Here is a 21,535-nt window from a genome sequence, read left to right on the forward strand (position 1 = left end):
TGCGCCGTCACGTCACCTTCGTGCGACGCGTCTCGCCGTTCTGTTCGTGGCGTGTTTCGGCGGCTCCTTCAAGGATCCGCGTGACCTTCCGCATGTTCTACCGCACAGTCCGGGGAGGGGGCTGGCGGAGTCCAAGAACTTCTCCTTGAGGCCGGGGTGTCTCGGCGGACCCTCCGGACCCATCGGAGGTAGGTGAAGGGGGCTCCCAATGGGGGTGGCCCGGACTCAACATCGGGCCTTCCTTGGTATCTAGCATGCTCCTCTGGGGTTTCCCAGTCTCCGCGGAATAGCTAAACTCAGGATCCCCGCAATTTAGCTTCGACCTAGATTTTCCCTCTCTACAGTCACGTCACGTCCACTCCTACTGTCCACCGTTATTAGTCCCCGGAGTAAGCCACACCCCTTTAGGCTGATCTCCATCTCTGTCTTTGCTTATGAGGTTCCCTCAGTTTGCAGTGCCCAGCCATGTTAAATGGTTAATTCGTTTTAATGTTATACTTAAAGGCCCAGCTGAAATGCACACTTTGAATCTTTCTGGCAGCCGCCAAGTTAGAGTTAAAAATCGCTTCTGAGCGCTCCGTGTTCTGTACGTTACTTATAGCATACATTTGGTATTCTGCATTGTGATGGAGTAGTACCTGTTTTTCATTTAGTCCCAGTTTCTCAGCCTCTAACCTCTCCCTGATCATTTTCTTCCTATTCATTTTCACATCACTTGCATCCGTGCCTTTGCTTTGTCTGTCTTGCTTCCCCTCCCCTGCCTCTAATGCTGTTCCTCACTTTAATCTGGCAAACCACTGTTCCTGTGCCTCACTTTTTCCTTCTAAAGCTTTAAACGATTTCTTTCAAGGCAGAGCTATGTACTCCTTTGCCTATACAGCTGACCCTTGAACATTGCGGGGGAGGGGGTGGTTTAGGGGCTCCAACCTTCCCCTGAAGGATAACTTACAGTGGGCCCTCCATATGCGTGGTTCCTCCTTATCCAGGTTCCTCCACATCCTAGGTTCTGCTTGTGCATTCAAAAAAAACGGAAATTCAGTAGTACTGTAGTATTTATTGAAAAAAATGTGCCTCTAAGTGGACCCACGCAGTTCAAACCCGTGTTGTTCAAGGGTCAGCTCTGCGGTAGTAAGGGGCGAAGGCCCACAGGCTAGATCTGGCCCAGTGTCTGTTTTGGGGTATTCAGTGAGCCAAGAATGATTTTTATAGATGAATATTTGCAATCTATTTGATGATAGGAAACACTAACTTTGAACCAGAGTAAGTGAAATGTTTTCCCCCTCCTCCAAAAAGTCCCATTCCTTTCATTCATAAACAAAATACTGAACTTATCATTATTTGGGGCGGTTTCCTTAGTAAAAAAATTGGGACTTTTTCTTTCATGCTATATAAATAACTACATAATATCCTCCATTTTGCCTGTTGGCCTGCGAAGCCTAAAATATTTATTATTTGTCCTTTTACAGAAAAACTTCGTGGACTTGTGCTCTATAGCAGTGTTCATACAATAGATACCACCTGTGATTTTAATTTTGTTTCCCATATAACCCAGCACAATGCTTCCTTTCCTTCCACAAATATTCTTTGAGCACTTGTTTTTAATCTTTCGGATATGAAATGTTCAATTTAATGGGAAAAAGAGGTCATTAAAAATGCAGTGTGATTATGTGCATTGACAGAAATACAGAGTCTTGCAGGATTATGGAAGACAAGCCCCTGACTCAGCTTAGGAGGTGAGAGGTTTCTTGGAGGATGTGATCCTTGAGTTGAACTTTAAATGATAAATAGGAAGTAGGTAGAAAGAGGTCATTCCTGCCATAGAGGACAAATGAAGAACGACATTGAGACAAGAAAGAGCATGGTGTGTTAAGGGAATAACGAGGTGAAGCTGGAAAGGTAAGCAAGGGCAAGATCACAGAGGGCCATGTAAAGGAGCTTGCACCTTCTTTTCTGGGCAGTGTTGGGCTTTGTAGCAAAAGCCAGATTTGCATGGTAGTTAGGTAACTCTGGTGGCTATTTGGAAGGTAGGTAAGGGAGTCAGGGAGACCTTTAGATGAGAAGATGTGAATTAGAGCAGTGGAACTAGGTGGAGTGGACATGATGGAGTTCAGAAAGATTTGGGAGGTAAAATCAGCTCTTGTTAACTATTTGTATGTTAGAAGTGAGAAGGAAGGACAAGTCAAGGCTGATTCTAGATGCCAGTTACCAGCTGAAATGAAGAATATTGGAGTACATGAAGGCACTGACCATGTCTGTTTCACTCACCATTGCACCCCAGTGCCTAAAACAGTGTGTCCTACACATTATAGGTACTTCAGTGAACAGAAAACTTTTTAAATCATCGATTGCCATGTTTCATCAAAGCCTTTAAAATATGTCACACCTATTTATTTTGGTGTTACTGATACGGTGTTTTCAGGCTTTTGGGAAAGATGAGTTGCACCACTGAATCATTCCTCTGATATAATTGACTCTCTGTTGCAACTGAATGGTTCTGGAAAGACATTTCGGCCTAGTTACATGTCAGTTAAAGTTTTAATTTTTATTGTGTCACTTTAATTTAGAATTTAATTTCAGAATTGCTTTATTCTTGTTTCCTTTCTTACTGTTTAAACCTTTTAAAATTAACTTAATTTTAAGCTTCTACATCAGAATATTAGATTTTTATTTTAAGCTTTTAAATTTTAATCTTCTGCATTAGAATATTAGCTTTGTTTTCTTTTCTTCTTGGCAATTTTAGGCTTTCAGGAAGTCAGGTCCCTAGATTATGTTCTTATAGATTAAATGTCGTTTTAAGTTTAATTTCAGGGAACATTTGTATTTGCAGTTTCACCTTAACGTTTTCTGTTGTCAATAAGTGAACATTCTAAGCCAGTGTGTTTCTCTCTGCTTTGGCTACTGGATGGCTGAACCAGATTTATTCCCAGGTGTTGTAAGTTGGTCAGTTAGGTGTGGGAACATTTGTGTATAGCCTCTGCCTATAGCTGAGTAGATAGTACACTATGGTAGCCCTATCTGTATTCTTCCTGCTTCCTATAGATTGTCCCTTCTGTATTAAAATTAAGTGGTTTCTGATCACTAATCTATAAGCTACCACACAGCTTTTTGAAAAGATGCAGAGTGAAAATCATAACTATATACAGGTTTATGAATAATAATGTGTTTATAAAATGTTTTCTTTTTCAGACGTGAGGCAGAGTCGCTTTATTTCTAACACCAATTTCAAACTATTTACCCTTGGATAACAGTGCAATTATATGAAAGTATGGCTGGGTATAAGCCTGTAGCGATCCAGGCATATCCTGTACTTGGTGAAAAAATCACCCAAGATACACTGTACTGGAACAACTATAAGGTAAGTATAGACAAAATTAAGGGAGGGAGGTGTTTTACATTTATGCCAATTTCTTCAGCATATGTTATACTTTGGATATGCTAATAGAGAACTAATAACTAAAAATAATCTATCAGCAGCTTATAGTTTGGGTGGAAAATTTGATATCTGATATTTTTTTCTTGGAGTTATATAAAAATCCATATTCCTTAATCAGTTTAATCATACAAGTATCTAGCACAGAATGGATGATTAATCAATGCCAAATGAATTAAATTTTAGAATTTGAATCTCATGAAAGAAGGTTTTTTTTTCATTTTTCTTAATCTAAGGAAGAAGAGATGCAAAATTAATTCTTCTAGAATATATGTAAAGGCTAACAAATGATTTTTTTAAAAAAGCTGAACAACTAAACAGAAAAATGGAAAAAGATTGGGATTGGGAAGGTTATAGAAAAAGAAGTTTAAGTGACCAATAAATATATTAAAAGAGCTTCAGCTTCACTTATAATTGAAGAAGTGCAAATTAAAACAATAATTGGATTTTGGATAATAATTTATTGGATAATAAAATTATTGGATAATAATTTGGATACTTTTTCATCTTATATTGGCACAAATGAAAAATTTTGATCATCGTTGCTACTTGAGGGAGGGAAATTGGTGCAGACTTTATGGAGGGCAATTCTGGCATTATCTATTATAAAAATACCTTTTGGTCTTGTAAGTTCCACAGCTTGGAACTTGCTCAATGAATATACTCTCCAGAATTTGTGTATAAAGATGTTCATTGAAGTGTTATTTGTAATATTAGAAATCTCAGGGACTTCCCTGGTGGCGCAGTGGTTAAGAATCCGCCTGCCTGCCAATGCAGGGGACACAGGTTCGAGCCCTGGTCCGGGAAGATGCCACATGCCGTGGAGCAACTAAGCCCGTGCGCTACAACTACTGAGGCTATGCTCTAGAGCCCGTGAGCCACAACTACTGAAGCCCACACGCCTAGAGCCCATGCTCTGCAACAAGAGAGGCCACCGCAATGAGAAGCCCATGCACCGCAACGAAGAGTAGCCCCGCTCGCCGCAACTAGAGAAAGCCCGCGCGCAGCAACGGAGACCCAACGCAGCCAAAAATAAATAAATAAATAAATTTATATAAAAAAAGAAATCTCAGAAAAACCTGTTTGTTAGTAGTGAACTGGTAAATTAAATTATGATGAATCTTATAATGGATGATAAAGCTGTTGCTCTTATGCAAAGTTACTAGCTAAGGTGTTAATAAGTGAAAAAAAGGCAAGGTGCAGAACAACCTGTGTGGTATGATCTTTGTGCCAGTTAAAAAATACATGGTTAAATATATGCTGGTTTAGGCATAACTTTTTCCCGGTAATAATCACAGAAAACTCCACAGCTAAAGAGAAAAAGTGGGGTGTGGCTTTTCAACCATATATTTATTTACTTTAATGGCCACAGAGATTGTCTAGGTGATGGGATTTGGATCTTTTTTGCTTTCTTCATACTTCTCTATTAAATACAACCTAGTTACTAAGAACAAAAAGAAATTGTCAATAAGAAATTATATGCTTAAATATGTCTTACCAGTTGTAACTTTGTTAATACGCTATTATTTTTCATTAAGACCCCTGTTCAGATCAAGGAGTTTGGTGCAGTGTCAAAAGTAGACTTTTCTCCACAGCCTCCGTATAATTATGCTGTCACAGCTTCTTCAAGGGTAAATATAATTTTTGTTTTCCTTTTATGTAGTTTATATTTACTACTGGTCTTGAGCCATCTAGTAAAATACTGTTTTGTTTTGTTTTTTTTAATACTGTGTTTTTTATCTTCTTGTAGATTCACATTTATGGCCGATACTCCCAAGAACCTATAAAAACCTTTTCACGATTTAAAGACACAGCATACTGTGCTACTTTTCGGCAGGATGGTAGACTGCTTGTGGCTGGCAGTGAAGATGGTGGCATTCAGCTTTTTGATATAAGTGGGAGGGCTCCCCTCAGGCAGTTTGAAGGCCATACTAAGTAAGAGACAGTTGTTTTGTTTTAATTTATTTTTTATTGAGCTATAATTAACATACGTTATATTAGTTTCAGGTGTACAACATAATGATTCACTCTTTGTATATATTGTGAAATGATCACCACAATAAATTGAGTTAACATCTGTCACCATACAGTTACAGATAGTTGATTTTTATGTGTTTGTGTTTTGTATTATTGTAAGCTCTACTGGTTTTACAGGCTTTGAAAAAAACAGAGTTCTGTGAAGATTATATACCGTCATGGACTTTATTTTCTGGTTGTTCTAAGACAGTGCTTAACTTGGTTCAGTCCTATGGTCCAGTTTGATGGGGCTTATGAATTTCCTAGAATTGTATGTGACATTTTAGGAAATGTGTGGTTATCTATGGAGATGTCCTGTAGCTTTCGTTAACTTCTCAGTGAGTTCTGTGACCCCATTGAGGTTGTAAACTGCTGATCTAAAGGCAACCTCACAACTATTAATGAGAACTCTAAAGGCTTGGACTATATTAGAGGTTGTTATTTTGAAATCAAGTTGGAAGGTGGATTTTTTCTACTTGGATTTGGTGTTTTGCCCCTTTATAAATTAAATGGCCAAGGACAGTTTTATATCTTTCAAGATTACCAATGTCGTCACTGAAATTTGCTCTTGATTTTAAATCTCAAAAGTGTTTTTTATATTATCAGGATAGTTTTAGTCCATCAGTGAAACATTTTAAATATAACAAGTTCACTTAATATGATCCTACTTAGTGGCAAGTGTCCTTAGAATTTTTTAAGAACTACCCATTTTGAAATTTTTCAAATTAAAGTACCTTTGTGCCAACATTTAGAACATTTACTTTCTGTTGAGGTGCTAAGTAGAAATGTTAACTTATTAGAAAATATAATTTTAAGGCTACTGTTTAATATTCTTATTAACTTCATAGTACTAGGGGTATATAAATTTTAAATTGGCTTGGGGACAAATACCTGTTTTAAAGATTTTCTTATTCTCTCATGATTTCTCCCTACAATTACTCACTGAAACTGAGCTGCTTTTTTTGTTATTTTGGGAAGAGGGGTGTTTGATGTCAGAAGGTGCCAGAAATAATTTTTCCTTGCTTTTTAATATACTAATCCTTGATCTTTCAGAGCAGTTCATACAGTAGATTTTACAGCTGACAAATATCATGTGGTCTCTGGGGCTGATGATTATACAGTTAAATTATGGGATATTCCAAACTCCAAAGAAATTCTGACATTCAAAGAACATTCTGATTATGTGAGATGTGGATGTGCTAGCAAACTGAACCCAGATCTCTTTGTAACAGGTTGGTGAAATCTTTTTCTTCCCTCCTGAAGTTGGTAATTTTATTGATATACTTTAATATTGCTTTGGGACTCTTTTGAGATAGAGGAGTTTTGTTTTTTGTTTTTTAAACATCTTTATTGGAGTATAATTGCTTTATAATGGTGTGTTAGCTTCTGCTGTATAACAAAGTGAATCAGCTATACATATTCATATATTCCCATTTCTCCTCCCTCTTGCGTCTCCCTGTCACCTTCCCTATCCCACCCCTCTAGGTGGTCACAAAGCACCGAGCTGATCTCCCTATGCTATGCAGCTGCTTCCCACTAGCTATTTTACATTTGGTAGTGTATATATGTCCATGCCACTCTCTCACTTCGTCCCAGCTTACCCTGGGATAGAGGAGTTTTAAAAAGTTGTATAAAAAAATATGTCTCTGTTTATCCAATTGTTTTATTTTCTTTTTCTTTTGGGGATTTTTTTTTTTTTTATGAAATAAGCTTTTTTATTTTAAGTTTATGACTCAGACTTAAGGCAAGGTTTTTTTTTTGCTTTGTTTTTTGTTTTTTGGCTGCATTGGGTCGTCGTTACTGCGGGCCAGCTTTCTCTAGTTGCGGCGAGCGGGGGCTACTCTTCGTTGCGATGCGCGGGCTTCTCACTGCGGTGGCCTCTCGTTGCAGAGCACAGGCACTAGGCATGCAGGCTTCAGTAGTTGTGGCACACAGGCTCATTAGTGGCTTGCGGGCTCTAGAGTGCAGGCTCAGTAGTTGTGGTGCATGGGCTTAGTTGCTCCACGGCATGTGGGATCTTCCTGGACCAGACATTGAACCCGTGTCCCCTGCATTGGCAGGCGGATTCTTAACCACTGCACCACCAGGGAAGTCCCTGGGGATTGTTCTTATCATCCTCCAGATGTGTTTGGAAACATCTGTACTCTGATTTTCACAGGTTCTCCAGCAGCCAAGAAACAGAGATAATGCAGTTCAGTCTTAATGGGTGCCTGTGCAAAGATTCCCAGGCGACTCAGTAGTGACAGTAGTCTGAAGATAGGAATCATTTAAGTTTCTGTGTAGGTTAGTGCTTCAGAAACAGTCAGTGGTACCAGAGGGTTTGGAAGTACTGTGTCTTCATGAGTATACATATGTCTTTTTAAAATTTCATCTATGCTTCTTCTCCCTTTAAAGTTTATGTTTGATTATGCACACACACACGTATAATTTTTGTTATTTTGAGTAGTGAAACTCACATAGTACAAAAATTGACATTTTAGGGTCATATGATCACACTGTGAAGATGTTTGATGCACGAACAAACCAGAGTGTTATCTCTGTTGAGCATGGGCAGCCAGTGGAGAGTGTCCTGCTTTTTCCCTCTGGAGGTCTTCTGGTATCAGCAGGTATTTCTTTTAAAAATTGCTTTCACCAATATTGTTTGTCTTGAGTCAGATATTTCTTTATTAGTTACTCTTTATAATTTATCAGTGTGCACTTGAAATGCGTGTCTCAGTTTTTGCTCAGACAGTTGATAAGTGGGACAGGCAAGCAGTTTTCATTTACTGAGTAGCTAATATGAGCCAGGCACTGTGCTATTATAAATGTATTATCTCCAGTCCCCTAGGTGAGCCTACAAGATAGTTTTCCCTCTATTTTGCAAAAGAAAATAAATAAAAGTTTTAAGTAATTTGTCCAAGACAAAGTGGTAAGTGGCACATCTGAAATCTCAGAACTTGAGAGCCTTCATTGTGTACTTAATCTAAAAATCCAGGTCGTACTCCTGCTGTTGTTCCTACGTGCGGCAGCTTTTGAAAACACAGGTCCTTTGAGATCTAGAATCAGGCTTATCTCTTTTTATGTGACTCTTGATTGAAATGGCCTTACCCAGCAAATAGCTAATGGTGCTGGAGGAGAAGATAATGTGTAGTCAAAGGGGCCTTGATACATTTTTTATCAAGTTGGAACTGAGGTGCATTTAAAAAATTATAATGGAAGAAGTAAATTGTCTTTTTTCATTTGTTAAGTCAAAATTAATGTGTTGACATTAGAAGAATACGTAGGTAGTGTGTAGCTTTGTTTTGTTTTGTTTTTTGCTTAATTCTAAAATCCAAATAGAGGTTATCCTGTTTTATACTCTTTTCCCCAGTACCTATTTGATTTCAAAGTAAGTTGATAATATTGTCAGAGTTACCTATTTTTCTTGCTGTTATTTTGAGAAATGGAAGTACATACAAGTTGAACAGGGAGAGTGGATGCCTGTATGCTAATCTCCGTCGTGTCAGTAGCTAATTGTGTGGCCTCGGGCAATCCTTTAACCAATATAGACCTTGAAAATGAGAGGCTGGGCTAGATCAGTGGTTTCAAACTGTGATCTCTGTCATGTGGGGAGACAGGGACTGTAAATTGGGTTCCAGCCCCTTTTACATAGTCAGGATAAGTAAGAACTTCGTCCCCTCCCACCCCCAGCCCCCCAGCCTCTTTTTCCATTTTACCTACTAGACTTTTGCTTAATATTTCATTGAAAGAAAAGATGCCGTAATAAAAAAATTCTTTTTAAACCCCTGGATTAAATTGCCTTTAAAGATGATTCCAATTCTTAGAGTAAAAGTTATAGAGTTTTTCAGTTTTGTTGGGATTCACAGAATTTTTAGGAAATGAAATCTATGTTATTCTTTTCCATGGTTATACAGAATTCCTTTTGAAGAATGATTTTAATTTTGTTAAAATAAAATCTTTCTTGATTATACTTCTTATTTTGCCAGGTAGTTCTGTGTACTTTACAAATATGAAATTATTTAATCATCATAACAGGTTTTTGTGAGGTAGGAACCGTTACCAGCCACGTACCCGGTAAATAGTAGACCCAGCACTGAACCCAGGCAGTCTGGCTCTGGAATCCCTCCACTCCGTGCTGTGGAGTGTCCAGTGAAGAGTGCTTTTCAGATCTTTTCATAATCAAACTAATGATTATTTCTTTTTATAGGAGGTCGTTATGTTAAAGTCTGGGACATGCTAAAAGGAGGACAGTTGCTAGTGTCTTTGAAAAATCATCATAAAACTGTGACGTGCTTATGTCTGAGCAGCTCTGGACAGAGGTTACTTTCTGGCTCACTGGATAGGTTAGCATTTTAATTTTCTTTCTGGATCATTCTTAATGTACACATGTTTACTGCTTGAGGAAATGAGTTATTTCTGCAGTATTTGTGATAGAATAAATATTCTACCAAATGATTTCCATGAAAAAAAATCTATTGAGTTGAAAATAGTTTTGACATTTCATTTACACATAGCAAACTTATTTTCTCCCTTGAGGTAATTTACTGAACCGTGTGAATGTTAATCTTTTAAAATAATTTCTATTCTGTAGTTTTCTTTTAAAATCATTGTATGTTTGTATATTTTGAAATATTTATAATGAGTATGTGTATATATATTCTAGCTTGTATTCTTTAAAATTTAAAACTTCATGTAAAAATTTCTATACATTAATGTATGGAAATACATATTTCTAAATATTACTATTTTCAGTAGGTATTAGTGTTTCATTAATTAATGTTCTAGAACAGTGCTGTACAATAGAAATATAATGTGAGCTACATATGTAATTTTAAGTGTTTTACCAGTCATGTTTAAAAGCTAAAAGGTACTAGGTAAAATTAATAGTATATTTTATTTACTCTAAAATATTATTTCAATATGTATTCAATGTAAAAATTATTAATGATAGACTAGAAGCAAGTTCAGCATCGAATACATGCCCTTAATACAGTAGTAATACTTTACAGTTAAAGTGAAATATACTTGTGTTTAACAGAAAAATATTTTATACTGCCTCAGTTTTAAAATTTAAATTTAAGTTGATTAAAATTAAGTAAAATAAAAAATTCCCTTCCTTTTCACTGACCACCTTTTAAGTGCTCATTAGCCATATGTGGCTAGAATGATGGCCCAGTTCTAGAATTTACTTATATTTATCTGTTGTTGGTCATTTTATTTCCATATTTCCCTTTTTCACTGATATGGAAAACCTTGGTTTTTCAGCATGTTTATTAAAAAGTATACATATTTTAAAAGCTAGAAAATATTTCTAATAGAGAGGAACTTACTATGTAAATATATAGCAGATTCTCTGCAATGGTGTTACTAGGCAATTTGGGACTTGATTTTTAGATGTGTCCCTCATAAAGCTAGGTGTAAGTTGGCTCTATTCATAGTAGTTCTCAACCCAGAGTGTTTTTTGTCCTCCAGGGGGCTATTTGGCACTATCTGCGGACATTTTCGGTTGTTGTCACAACTTGGGGGTGGAGTGCTGTTGGTATGCAGTGAGTAGAGGCCAAGGATTCTGCTAAACATCTTGCGGTGCACAGAACAGCCACCATTACAAAGAATTACCCTGCCCGAAATGTCGATAATGCTGAATGAAGTTGAGAAACCCTGCTCTTTCCGATGAACATTCATGATGCTTTTTCTTTACTTTCAAGTTTCATTTTCAGGAGACAGTGGTCTATCCTTCTGGTGGCTGGTTGAAGTCTTTATGCAAACATAACAATAAACAGTTCATTTTTAAAAGAGATCCAGTGATGAATTAGTTTGTAACTAATATTATTAATCATTGTTTTTCTTCATTGTTGTATAAGTTTTAATATTCATATATTGAGTTTCAAAAAACAGAAATTTTACCTTTTATGCTCATTTCCAAGATGATTTGTGACAAAGCTTTCTTTTTCATTAGGAAGGTGAAAGTATATAGCACAACTTCCTACAAAGTAGTCCACAGTTTTGATTATGCAGCTTCAATTTTGAGTCTTGCACTTGCAGTAAGTACTTTGAGCTCTTTTTAAAGCTTTCACTAACCTTGCCTGTTAAATGAAACTAAAATGGAATATTAGGGTTTATCTTTGTATTTGAATAAGTATTATTTTCTTCTCACCACATTAGATAATTGCTAGAACATGTAACTTGTCTCAGTAACTAGGCATGAATTCAGATTTAGGTCCCACTCACTGCATAGCTTGAAACCAACTACAGTATTGTAGGCATTGTTAACACTAGGACAGGACCTGGAAAGCAGATAAATCTCTCTTCAGTACATTTACCCCAAGGGTTAAATACTCCAGAAAGTCAAGTTGGCTCTCTGAGCAAAAAAAAAAAAAGGAGAATAGGGGTAACACAATGAAATGTCTCCTTTTCTTTGTTAACTGCTCCTTCTGGAATGTTCATTGTCAAGTTTCATGAGCCATTGAGGAGGAATAGATTTGAATACATTATATAGAAATTGGGAGGGGAAAAGTTATTACAAAATATTTTTTTGACAAGATTGTGGAAAGTCATGCTACCACATTATTCTTTTTCTAGGAAGAGGATGTGGGGAAAAAATTATTTTGAAAGTTTCTTAAGATGCCATTAACTGTGTATTATTATACAAACTGCCAGTGATAATTTCCAAGTATAATTAAAAGTTCTGTCAATATAATAGTATCTTGGAGGAAAAAAAAGATTTTATTCTAACTTTTTGTTAGAGTATCTATATCTGAATGGAACTCTTGTTGAACGTATGGATAGGTGGCAAACACATTATAAATGGTATTTTGAAGAAAAAGTAAGATGAATTATGAGTTAGGAATATACTAACTTATTTTTCTAATTGCTGTTAGCATGAAGATGAGACAATAGTTGTAGGAATGACCAATGGAATACTGAGTGTTAAACATCGGAAATCCGAAGCAAAGAAGGATTCTCTTCCCAGGAGAAGAAGGCCTGCATATCGAACTTTTATTAAAGGAAAAAATTATATGAAACAACAGGTATTTATATATTTTGTGTAATTTTTTTTAAAGGTGAAATTTGTTAGAGTATCCAACTTCATCCCTGCACATTACTGAAAAGTGTAGTTCACATGGCATTTAGCTTCATTTTGCTTTTCTCTACCTCAGATTTATCTCCACATTGCTAGATTGGGGACATTAAATTAATAAGTAATGGGAAATAAGAACTGTACTTCTTAATGCCCTGAATCATAACAATGCTATGGTGCTCAGAACAGTGTCTTTCACACACTGTCTGATTTGATCTTGTAAACAACCCTGAAAAAGAGTAGAGCCAATAATATCTCCATTTGGCATCTGAAGATGGAGAAGATGGAGATATAAGGAAGTTGTGTTGATCCAGAATTTCTTTACTGGAACTAGATGGCAGTTTCTCTGATTCTTGTTTTCTCTTTCTGCTGAATCACTGCTTGCTATTTAAAGAGAATTGCAGTGAGTAATGTTTGCCCAGAACGGAGGTATTGTGTATGTATCGTAAGTTAAGATCATAGGACACTAAGAACACAGTGATGTGGCAGATTATTCCATTTTCATTTAATCGACAATATGAGCTTATGACCTTTTTTTTTTTTAAATTTATTTTTAGCTGTGTTGGGTCTTCGTTTCTGTGCGAGGGCTTTCTCTAGTTGCGGCAAGCAGGGGCCACTCTTCATCGCGGTGCGCGGGCCTCTCACTATCAGGGCCTCTCTTGCTGCGGAGCACAGGCTCCCAGATGCGCAGGCTCAGTAGTTGTGGCTTATGGGCCCAGTTGCTCCGCAGCATGTGGGATCTTCCCAGACCAGGGCTCAAACCCGTGTCCCCTGCATTGGCAGGCAGATTCTCAACCACTGTGCCACCAGGGAAGCCCTGACCATTTTTTTTGATACAGTTCAAGGACACCACAGAACTATGAAAAAATACCACTATGAAGAAGTTTATTTTGAATGAAGCTCTAAATGGATATTTGATTTTTCTCTGTAAATTTACTTTTCAATGCAGGATGACATTTTGATCAACAGGCCATCAAAGAAACACCTAGAATTGTATGACAGGGATCTGAAAAACTTCCGGATCTCTAAGGCACTTGACAGAGTCCTTGAGGTGAGTGAGGAATGTGTGTGTGTGTGTGTGTATTTTTTTTTTTTAATTTTAATTTTAATTTATTTATACTCTTTCTGCTTCAAAAAAGTGGATGTAATTTGTGACACAGACATATAAATAGGTTGCTAAAATCATATTGAATATGAATACCCATACTATAGAAAGATGCAGAAACTTAGGCTATGAATATATGCTAGAGTTGAACATAAATGTATATTCCAATTTCCTAGAAGCAAGGTAAAAAGGATAATGGATTGAATTTCATAATTGTTATTATCAGATAAAGGAAACATATATATCTATATTTTAGAAAAAATACACAAAGTTTTTTTTCACACTATAGTACAGAGAAATTTATCATGAGTTGTTTTTAGTTGGAACACTAAGAAAAATATAGGAATCATGCGATAGTCTTTATGTCATTAGAAGATGCAGAAATATTCTCAAGCATAGGATTATGTATTAACCCTCTGTAAAAGCCAAAGACATAATAATAAATGCCCACAACTTCTATAGTGTCATTTCAGCAAATAGGTAACCAAATACAATTCAAGTAAGAATTCACTTAAAATAGGATAGAGCTAAAAACCAATTTAGAGCAATGATGGTTAACTTGGTCCATAGATTTCTTCTCTCAAATACCAGTTTTGTCAACTGAGTTTTAATAAGGGCTGGATGGTAATCAATTTTATTTTATTTTATTTATTTATTTTTTTAACATCTTTATTGGAGTATAATTGCTTTACAATGGTGTGTTAGTTTCTGCTTTATAACAAAGTGAATCAGCTATACATATACATATATCCCCATATCTCCTCCCTCTTGCGTCTCCCTCCCACCCTCCCTGTCCCACCCCTCTAGGTGGTCACAGCACTGAGCTGATCTCCCTGTGCTATGCGGTTGCTTCCCACTAGCTATCTATTTTACATTTGGTAATGTATATATGTCCATGCCACTCTCTCACTTTGTCCCAGCTTACCCTTCCCCCTACCTGTGTCCTCAAGTCCATTCTCTATGTCTGCATCTTTATTCCTGTCCTGCCCCTAGGTTCTTCAGAACCATTTTTTTTTAGATTCCGTATATAGGTGTTAGCATATGGTATTTGTTTTTCTCTTTCTGACTTTCTTCACTCTGTATGACAGACTCTGGGTCCATCCACCTCACTACAGATTGTGTGTGTAATTTTTATTAAGACTTTTTTTTAGAGCAGTTCTAGGTTCACAGCACAGTTGAGGGGAAGGTACAGAGAGTTCCCATATACTACCTGCCCCACACATGCATAGCCTCCCCCCTTATCAACATCCCCACCAGAGTGGTGCATTTGTTAAAATTGATGTATCTACAAGGAGCTTATTTTTAAAAGAATCATTTTGTTTCTTGCCTTGTCCATTACCATGACTCAAAACTGGGAAGAGAAAAACCTGTTTAAATTTGGTAATTGTTAGTGAGTTCCAAGACAATGATTTTCTTCTTGTACTGTCTTGTCTGCTCATGTTGACTCTGAAAAATTTTCTAGCCCAGTTGTGCAATAAAGACGCCTGAGATTACAGTTTCCATCATAAAGGAGCTAAATCGAAGAGGAGTCCTTGCAAATGCCCTTGCAGGTCGAGATGAAAAGGAAATCAGTCGTGTTCTTAATTTTTTGATAAGGTATGTTTTATGTCTATGAAGTGCATGTATTTTGCATCTGAAATTTTATCTCCAAATTTACTTTTAGTTTGAGCTTTGTAAAGAACTGAGAGAACAGTTTAGTAAATCTATTTTAAGGATTTTTTTTTTTTAAAGTTTGCAGGTTTCAGTAAACAGAATTTTTGCTTTGTAGGAATCTGTCCCAGCCAAGATTTGCCCCTGTTTTGATTAATGCTGCCGAAATAATTATTGGTAAGTAGTTGTTAAAACCTGAAAAATTGTAGCATACTTGCAGAAGTAGAGATGTCAAATAATGAAATCAAATAGATTGATATACCTTGTCTTTATCATGGAGAAAACAAACAATAGTAGTAAATCAGTGCATTTTAAAGTGGGAGTAAAATGTTTACAATGGATTGGCTTTCAGTTGCTGGCACCAGGGTTATTATAATTTAAAAAGTTTTTTCCTTAAATACCTCCAATGACCATGACTAATTTTTAATGGGAAAATGAAAGTAAGTCAGAACCTCAACACTGTACTTTCTTTAATTATTTCTTTTTGCAATACGTTTTTCAGATGGATTGTTTACTTTATGTAAAATAAGTACAGATTTTTCAATGTCTTTTATATTTAATATTTTTGTACTTTTTCTAAATATTGCTGTTCATGTATTGTTTAGAAAGATGTTTCTAGTAAATGTGTTTCCTCTCTCTCTTTCTAGATATATATCTACCTGTGATTGGTCAGTCACCTGTAGTTGATAAAAAGTTTTTGTTACTTCAAGGACTTGTAGAAAAAGAGATTGATTACCAAAGAGAACTACTAGAAACCTTGGGGATGATGGATATGCTTTTTGCTACCATGACAAGGAAAGAAAGCACTTCTTTGTTGCAGCATAATACATCTGATGGATTTCTAGAGAACAAGAAGATTGAATCATAGTGTGCGCTTAACAGGACACATAAGAACTGCTAACTTGGAATAGATTTGATGCTGTTAACTACTGGGAAGAGAATCTCTTTGATACATTTAAAAAAACTATTTACAGAAGCAATTTTATGGAAGAGACTGGAATAACTATGCTTGGAAAATAAGAACCTGTTTTTAAACATGGTTTTCCATGTGCTATTTTAAATTATCTCATGGCATCTTCAGCTGGAAGATCTTCTCAGTTGTTTTGGTCATAGTGTATATCCATCTTGGACAAGTTGACATTAATTTTAATACAGCAGAGTTCTGTTTCAGCAACTATTTCAACCGTCTCCAAGCATTCAGAACTCTGGAGACAGTTTCAACTAGGAATCCTGCCAAAGGAACAGGGCTTTATTTTTCCCTTCTATCCTGGAAAAACAACAACAACAAAACAAATGGCAACAACAAATTCTTTCTTCACTCTAATCGGTGCACTTGGGATTCCCAAGCCCCAGCTGAGTTTGCCTCCCTCTCCTTGATGTCATCACCTATCCCAGGTCACATGTTCCACCTAGCTGGTGATTGGACTGTATCTGTTCCAAGTGTGGCAAATTAGTGGCCAACTCTGAATAATTGACTCTAGTTTGACCTGTATTCAAAGAGTGTGATGAGGCAGATTTGAATACTAAAAACTGTGCTCACCAGCCCATGTTTCTTTTTCTTTCTGTAATCTTGACTGTGCTTCTCAGAACAAGGTCTGCAGGTAGGCCTTACAGACCATGTTTTTCCTCTTCCCCGAATATGCAGCCTTTCTACCAGCTTTTCAACTTGCTTCAGGTCAGCGGAATGATAACATTTGCCATGTCTCTTGTGATTAATAGCCTTTCAGCGATTTTTATACATATTGATAAATTTGGAGCTTATCTTGTAGCTACCTACCTCTGAAAACCATTTGATCTGTGTTTAGGTTTTTTTTTTTTCCCTCTATTCTTAACATCATTTTGTGTTTCAGAACCCCAAGCCAGAGTAGCTTGTTTTGGAAAATACTTGTGTTTTTTAAAAAAAGTTCAATGTAAATCACATTTTTTTATAAAGAAATTCATATTTTCTTCTTGGCTTTCTGAGATGTATCAATTCCTGGTGGATAGTCACTGGCTACTGATTCCTAGCACACTGATTTTACACTTGCTACCTTTTCCACCTTCCCCCAGTTCCTTAAGTAGTTAATTATCTGTAAGGAAATGTCTTAGGCCAGAAGAATTCTTAGTTAAAGGAAGATTTTGTAATTGCAGTCTCCTCTTAAAATTTCAGTTCTGTGAATTCAGATATATTTTTTTAAAGCAGAAAAAAATATTCCTATGTTCTGATAAGGACATATGCTCAGATAGAGGGTCTGGTTTCCCCTTCATGAATTGATTTAAGCAATCATGAAGCCCAGTGGCTTATAAGAAACCAGGAGTTTGCTTCCCTGAGTAATTATGAGATTAGTCAAGGTTAGAAACTGTCTCCATGTTAAGAAGGGTTAATTTATTTAAATAAATTTAAAGCTTTTAAAAAAATTTAACTTCATAAATATGCTGATATTGGTTACTATCAATAGTAAGAATGAAAGGTTGAAATTCTACCAAAAAACTAGCTGCCATCAACTGTCACATGTGACAAGGGTTTTCCCATACATTATTTTATTTGATTCTCACCACAACCATCCAAGGTTGGTATTCTCATTTATCGTTGAATTTACTACAGTAGTTAATTCACCCTTGAATTCCCCCAAGCTTGAGTTCCTCATGCCAGCACCCTGAACTGGCCTGCCTGCTGGGGCCCAAACCACTCATTCCCTTTAACAAAACTTCACAGAGTGCTGCCGTTTTTAGATGAGATAGGTAACGATTACAAATTTTCAAAAAGGTTAGGGAACAATTCCCATAGCCATCAATACTTCAGTGTTAAGTTCAGGAATAGTTTTTTATAGTCATTGGGACAAACTGTAGTATTTGCTATTTGAAGTAGTATTGGAACATAATTGGCATATTACAGTATGTAACACTGGCCTTCATTTCCAACTTAAAATGCCTAACATTTTTAGACTTGTACATTTTAGTTGAAATGTATTTTAAGATCTTACAAAGCCTGCAGAAATACTGAAATATGTCAGAGAACTTAGTCACTGTACATTTAATTTATTATATTTATAAGAGTTAAGTACTTGGGAAGGTTTTGCTTGTTGGGTCAAGCATTTGAAGTGCTATTGACAAAATATCTTAAAAGTATAAATGCTATTAAACTGTTCAAAGGACTTTGGGTTGTAAATGGGATTGTTTAAAGAAATTTAGTCTGTTCAACTTAAATCAACTATCAAACATTAATTAAAAGCCCCATTTAAAATGATTATTAAAATATAGTAGTTTATTGAATGGAATGACAGACTGTATGCTGGTGGGGATAATCCCTCTATAGAGAGGGGGAAACTGATGATTAGAGTAGAGAGAGGGGGCCAATTGCTGGAGCAGTGTCCTTGGAAGGGGGCGTGGGGCTGAGTGCCCAAATGGAATGGTTGGCTTACACAGCAAATGAATAGTTTGGGCATAGTTCAAGAGGGAAGGCAGAAGATACGGCACAGATGTAATTAGGTGTGTAGCTGTGGTGCTGGGGGTTTGTGGAAGTTCTTTACTAAGTTCCTTTATGGGAAAAAACAACCAACTGAAACAGGTTGGAGAAGGAGGAGTTCAGAGGTTAGAAAGTTTGAGGAGAGAACAGAAAATAAGTACTTCTAGGGAGGTCAAGGGCTCATACTCTGGAGCCCTCTGCCTGGGTTTGAATCTTGGCTCAGCCACTCGCTAGCTGTGTGCCTTTGGTCAAGTTATTTTACCATTTTGTATTTCATTTTCTTCATCTGTTAATCAGACAAACAAAATCGCAAAAGGTGCTTGTCAGAATTGAGTTAATACCTGTAAAAGTAACCTAGAATATTTCTGTTCACTATTATTGTTGGAATGGATGGACTAGGAAAGGAAGTAGCATTACCAGCAGCACTAAGGCCCACATGAGGTTAGTGCCATGGGCTTAAAGCGGACTGTAGCTCACCATTAGTCCACGAGGTGGCAGTACTACTTCAAAAACCATGAGAAACCCGCTTTTTCCACAGCCCTTTCTCTGAATCAGTTTGGTGTTGCTAAGTCATAAGGTGAGTTCTCTCACAAAACAACCAAGATATTTGGTTATTTTAATGTTGACACAGTGGGTTCAAAAGTCATTGATAATTATTATTAGATGCTAGCCAGAAATACGGAAATAAAATCTAACCAACGACCATTTTGAATTAAAGATTAAACTTTTCAACATTGTAGAATAATGGAAAGAACATGAGCTATGTGTTCCTGGGTAAGTCCCAGCTGCCCTGGGCCTCAGCTTCCATATCTGTTAAATGGGGCTAATATCACTTCCCTTGCAGGATTGTTGTGAGGATAAATGCAATGATATATGAAAGTGTCTTACCTGCTTTACTGTGTTTTTCACATGTTTGTGATGATGGAAAATCTACTTGCCCTGCACTATTTGGGAACTCTTTCTTAGCTTCTCTGATTATTAACTTCATTTGGATCATTTAAGGGTTGAGTTGAAGTTTTCTATTATACTAGTATAAAGGATGTTTTTAAAATAAATTAATTGTATACACTATTAAATAAGGGGTGTAACTGATTTGAGAGAGACTGCTTACAAGCATTTTGAAAGTAAATGGTATGATTTGCATTAGGTACAAATAAGACAGTAACCCCTTATTCATGAAAACAAGATGTGAGTTCCCATTGGATCATTAGTGTTATAGTAGAAATTTTAAGCAGAATTATGTGTTTAAACACATATATTAATGCAGACTTTCCTTTATTCAAATTAACTATATTAGCTGTGACTGTGTGATGGCTGTATCAACAAAAAGGTTGAAAATGTGAACTGTGTGAATTTAATGAGGGTTGGTAATTTTTCTATAAACATTACTATAAAACACTGAACTCATAAGATTTTTAAAATTTTTTTATTTTTATTTATTTATTTATTTTTGGTTGCATTGGGTCTTCATTGCTGCATGCAGACTTTCTCTAGTTGTGTCGAGCAGGGGTTACTCTTCATTGCGGATTGTGGGCTTCTCATTGTGGTGGCTTCTCTTGTTGTGGAGCACGGGCTCTAGAGTGCACGGGCTTCAGTAGTTGTGGCACACAGGCTCAGTAGTTGTGGTTCATGGGCTCTAGAGTACAGGCTCAGTAGTTGTGGCACACGGGCTTAGTTGCTCCAAGGCACGTGGGATCTTCCCAGACCAGGGCTCAAACCCATGTCCCCTGCATTGGCAGGCAGATTCTTAACTACTGTGCCACCAGGGAAGTCCCTCTCATATAAGATTTTTTTCAAGGTTTTTTCTTAACTGAGATATAATTGACATTATATTAGTTTCAGGTGCACTAACAGATAGAGGCTTGACAACGTGTTACCAATTTAAAAAATAAACCAAAAACCGAAACAACTCAAGTCAAAAGCAGTTTCCTCATAGGAAACAAGTGGGAAGCAGTAGTCAGATTTTTTCTTTTACTGTTGTCCCCTTAGAATAAAAGACTTTGAGGTCTACGTGCCTAACTCATTCTTATCTTTCAGTGGGAAGAAGTCTAAGTGATAACAAAGAATTGAGAAAACGAAACAGTCAGTTGCAGTGAAATTTGTTGATAGTAGCATATATGAACTTCCTTATTCTATAATTTCTAGGAGAATATTATGAGCTCATATACATGATTTTCTACCATGACATTATTACCCATAAACTTACACGTAACCTAGTGGTTTTATTTACTTACCTTGTGAGTGCATTACAAGTTATTTAAGATAGTGCAAGTCAGTGCATTATTAATGGTAGGAAACTCTCTGGTCAACTTTTAAAGAGGACCTTGTATAATTCTGCTTTAACAATAAGTATAAGGGTGATCAAAACTGGAAAATTATGGACAAGAATAATAATAATGGTTAATACTAATAATATACTTACTAAGTCACTGTTCTCACCAATATACATATACTAATTTATTTAATCTTCACAACAACTCTGGAGTTGGTACTATCTCTATCAAAATTAACTGTTTTTGCAAATATGTATTTCTAAAATGTGTGAAGTTAATACAAATTAAACAATAAGAAACAATATCGTAACTGTGAGATCATGGGTATGTTAATTAGCTTGGTTTTAGTAATCACTGTATATCAAATCATCACGTTGTAGACCTTAAACATATACACTCATATTTGTCAATTTTACCTCAATAAAGCTGGAAAAAAAAAAAAAGAATAAGCCACTTTAAAAAGTAAAAAGAAACAAAGAACAAGAAGTAACCACAGATGCTGAGGAAATTTAAACAACTTAGAAGAGTATTTGACAAAACTTTATTCAAATATATTTTA

General features: G+C 36.3%; 1 protein-coding gene across 3 annotated transcripts; it reads left to right on the plus strand.

The window, feature by feature from the left end:
* The first annotated feature begins 19 nt into the window (after positions 1-19).
* UTP15 (UTP15 small subunit processome component) lies at positions 20-21,425 on the plus strand. 3 transcript variants are annotated; one of them, XM_082377603.1, is made up of 14 exons: positions 34-188; positions 1,467-1,896; positions 3,187-3,355; positions 4,969-5,061; positions 5,181-5,365; positions 6,500-6,678; positions 7,927-8,052; positions 9,633-9,768; positions 11,382-11,466; positions 12,304-12,453; positions 13,453-13,554; positions 15,071-15,204; positions 15,377-15,435; positions 15,906-21,425. In XM_082377603.1, the coding sequence occupies exons 3-14, from the start codon at positions 3,266-3,268 to the stop codon at positions 16,124-16,126; spliced, it is 1,560 nt and encodes a 519-aa protein (XP_082233729.1). In that variant the 5' UTR covers positions 34-188; positions 1,467-1,896; positions 3,187-3,265; the 3' UTR covers positions 16,127-21,425. The 3 variants fall into 3 exon arrangements, with proteins under 3 accessions (XP_082233728.1, XP_082233730.1, XP_082233729.1); XM_082377602.1 differs by lacking the exon at positions 1,467-1,896 and having other exon boundaries at positions 20-188; XM_082377604.1 differs by lacking the exons at positions 1,467-1,896; positions 15,377-15,435 and having other exon boundaries at positions 30-188; positions 15,906-16,085.
* Positions 21,426-21,535: the final 110 nt, after the last annotated feature.

This window comes from Balaenoptera borealis, assembly GCF_965194805.1.
Source record: "Balaenoptera borealis genome assembly, chromosome: 2".
Classification (NCBI taxonomy): Eukaryota; Metazoa; Chordata; class Mammalia; order Artiodactyla; family Balaenopteridae; genus Balaenoptera; species Balaenoptera borealis.

Bases quoted from the DNA above. Each gene is read 5' to 3' on its own strand.
- UTP15 (XM_082377602.1), top strand. From the start codon at position 3,266: ATGGCTGGGTATAAGCCTGTAGCGATCCAGGCATATCCTGTACTTGGT. The intron at 13,555-15,070 runs GTGAGTGAGGAA...AAAATTTTCTAG, and splicing joins CACTTGACAGAGTCCTTGAG to CCCAGTTGTGCAATAAAGAC. The intron at 15,436-15,905 runs GTAAGTAGTTGT...CTCTCTTTCTAG, and splicing joins TGCTGCCGAAATAATTATTG to ATATATATCTACCTGTGATT.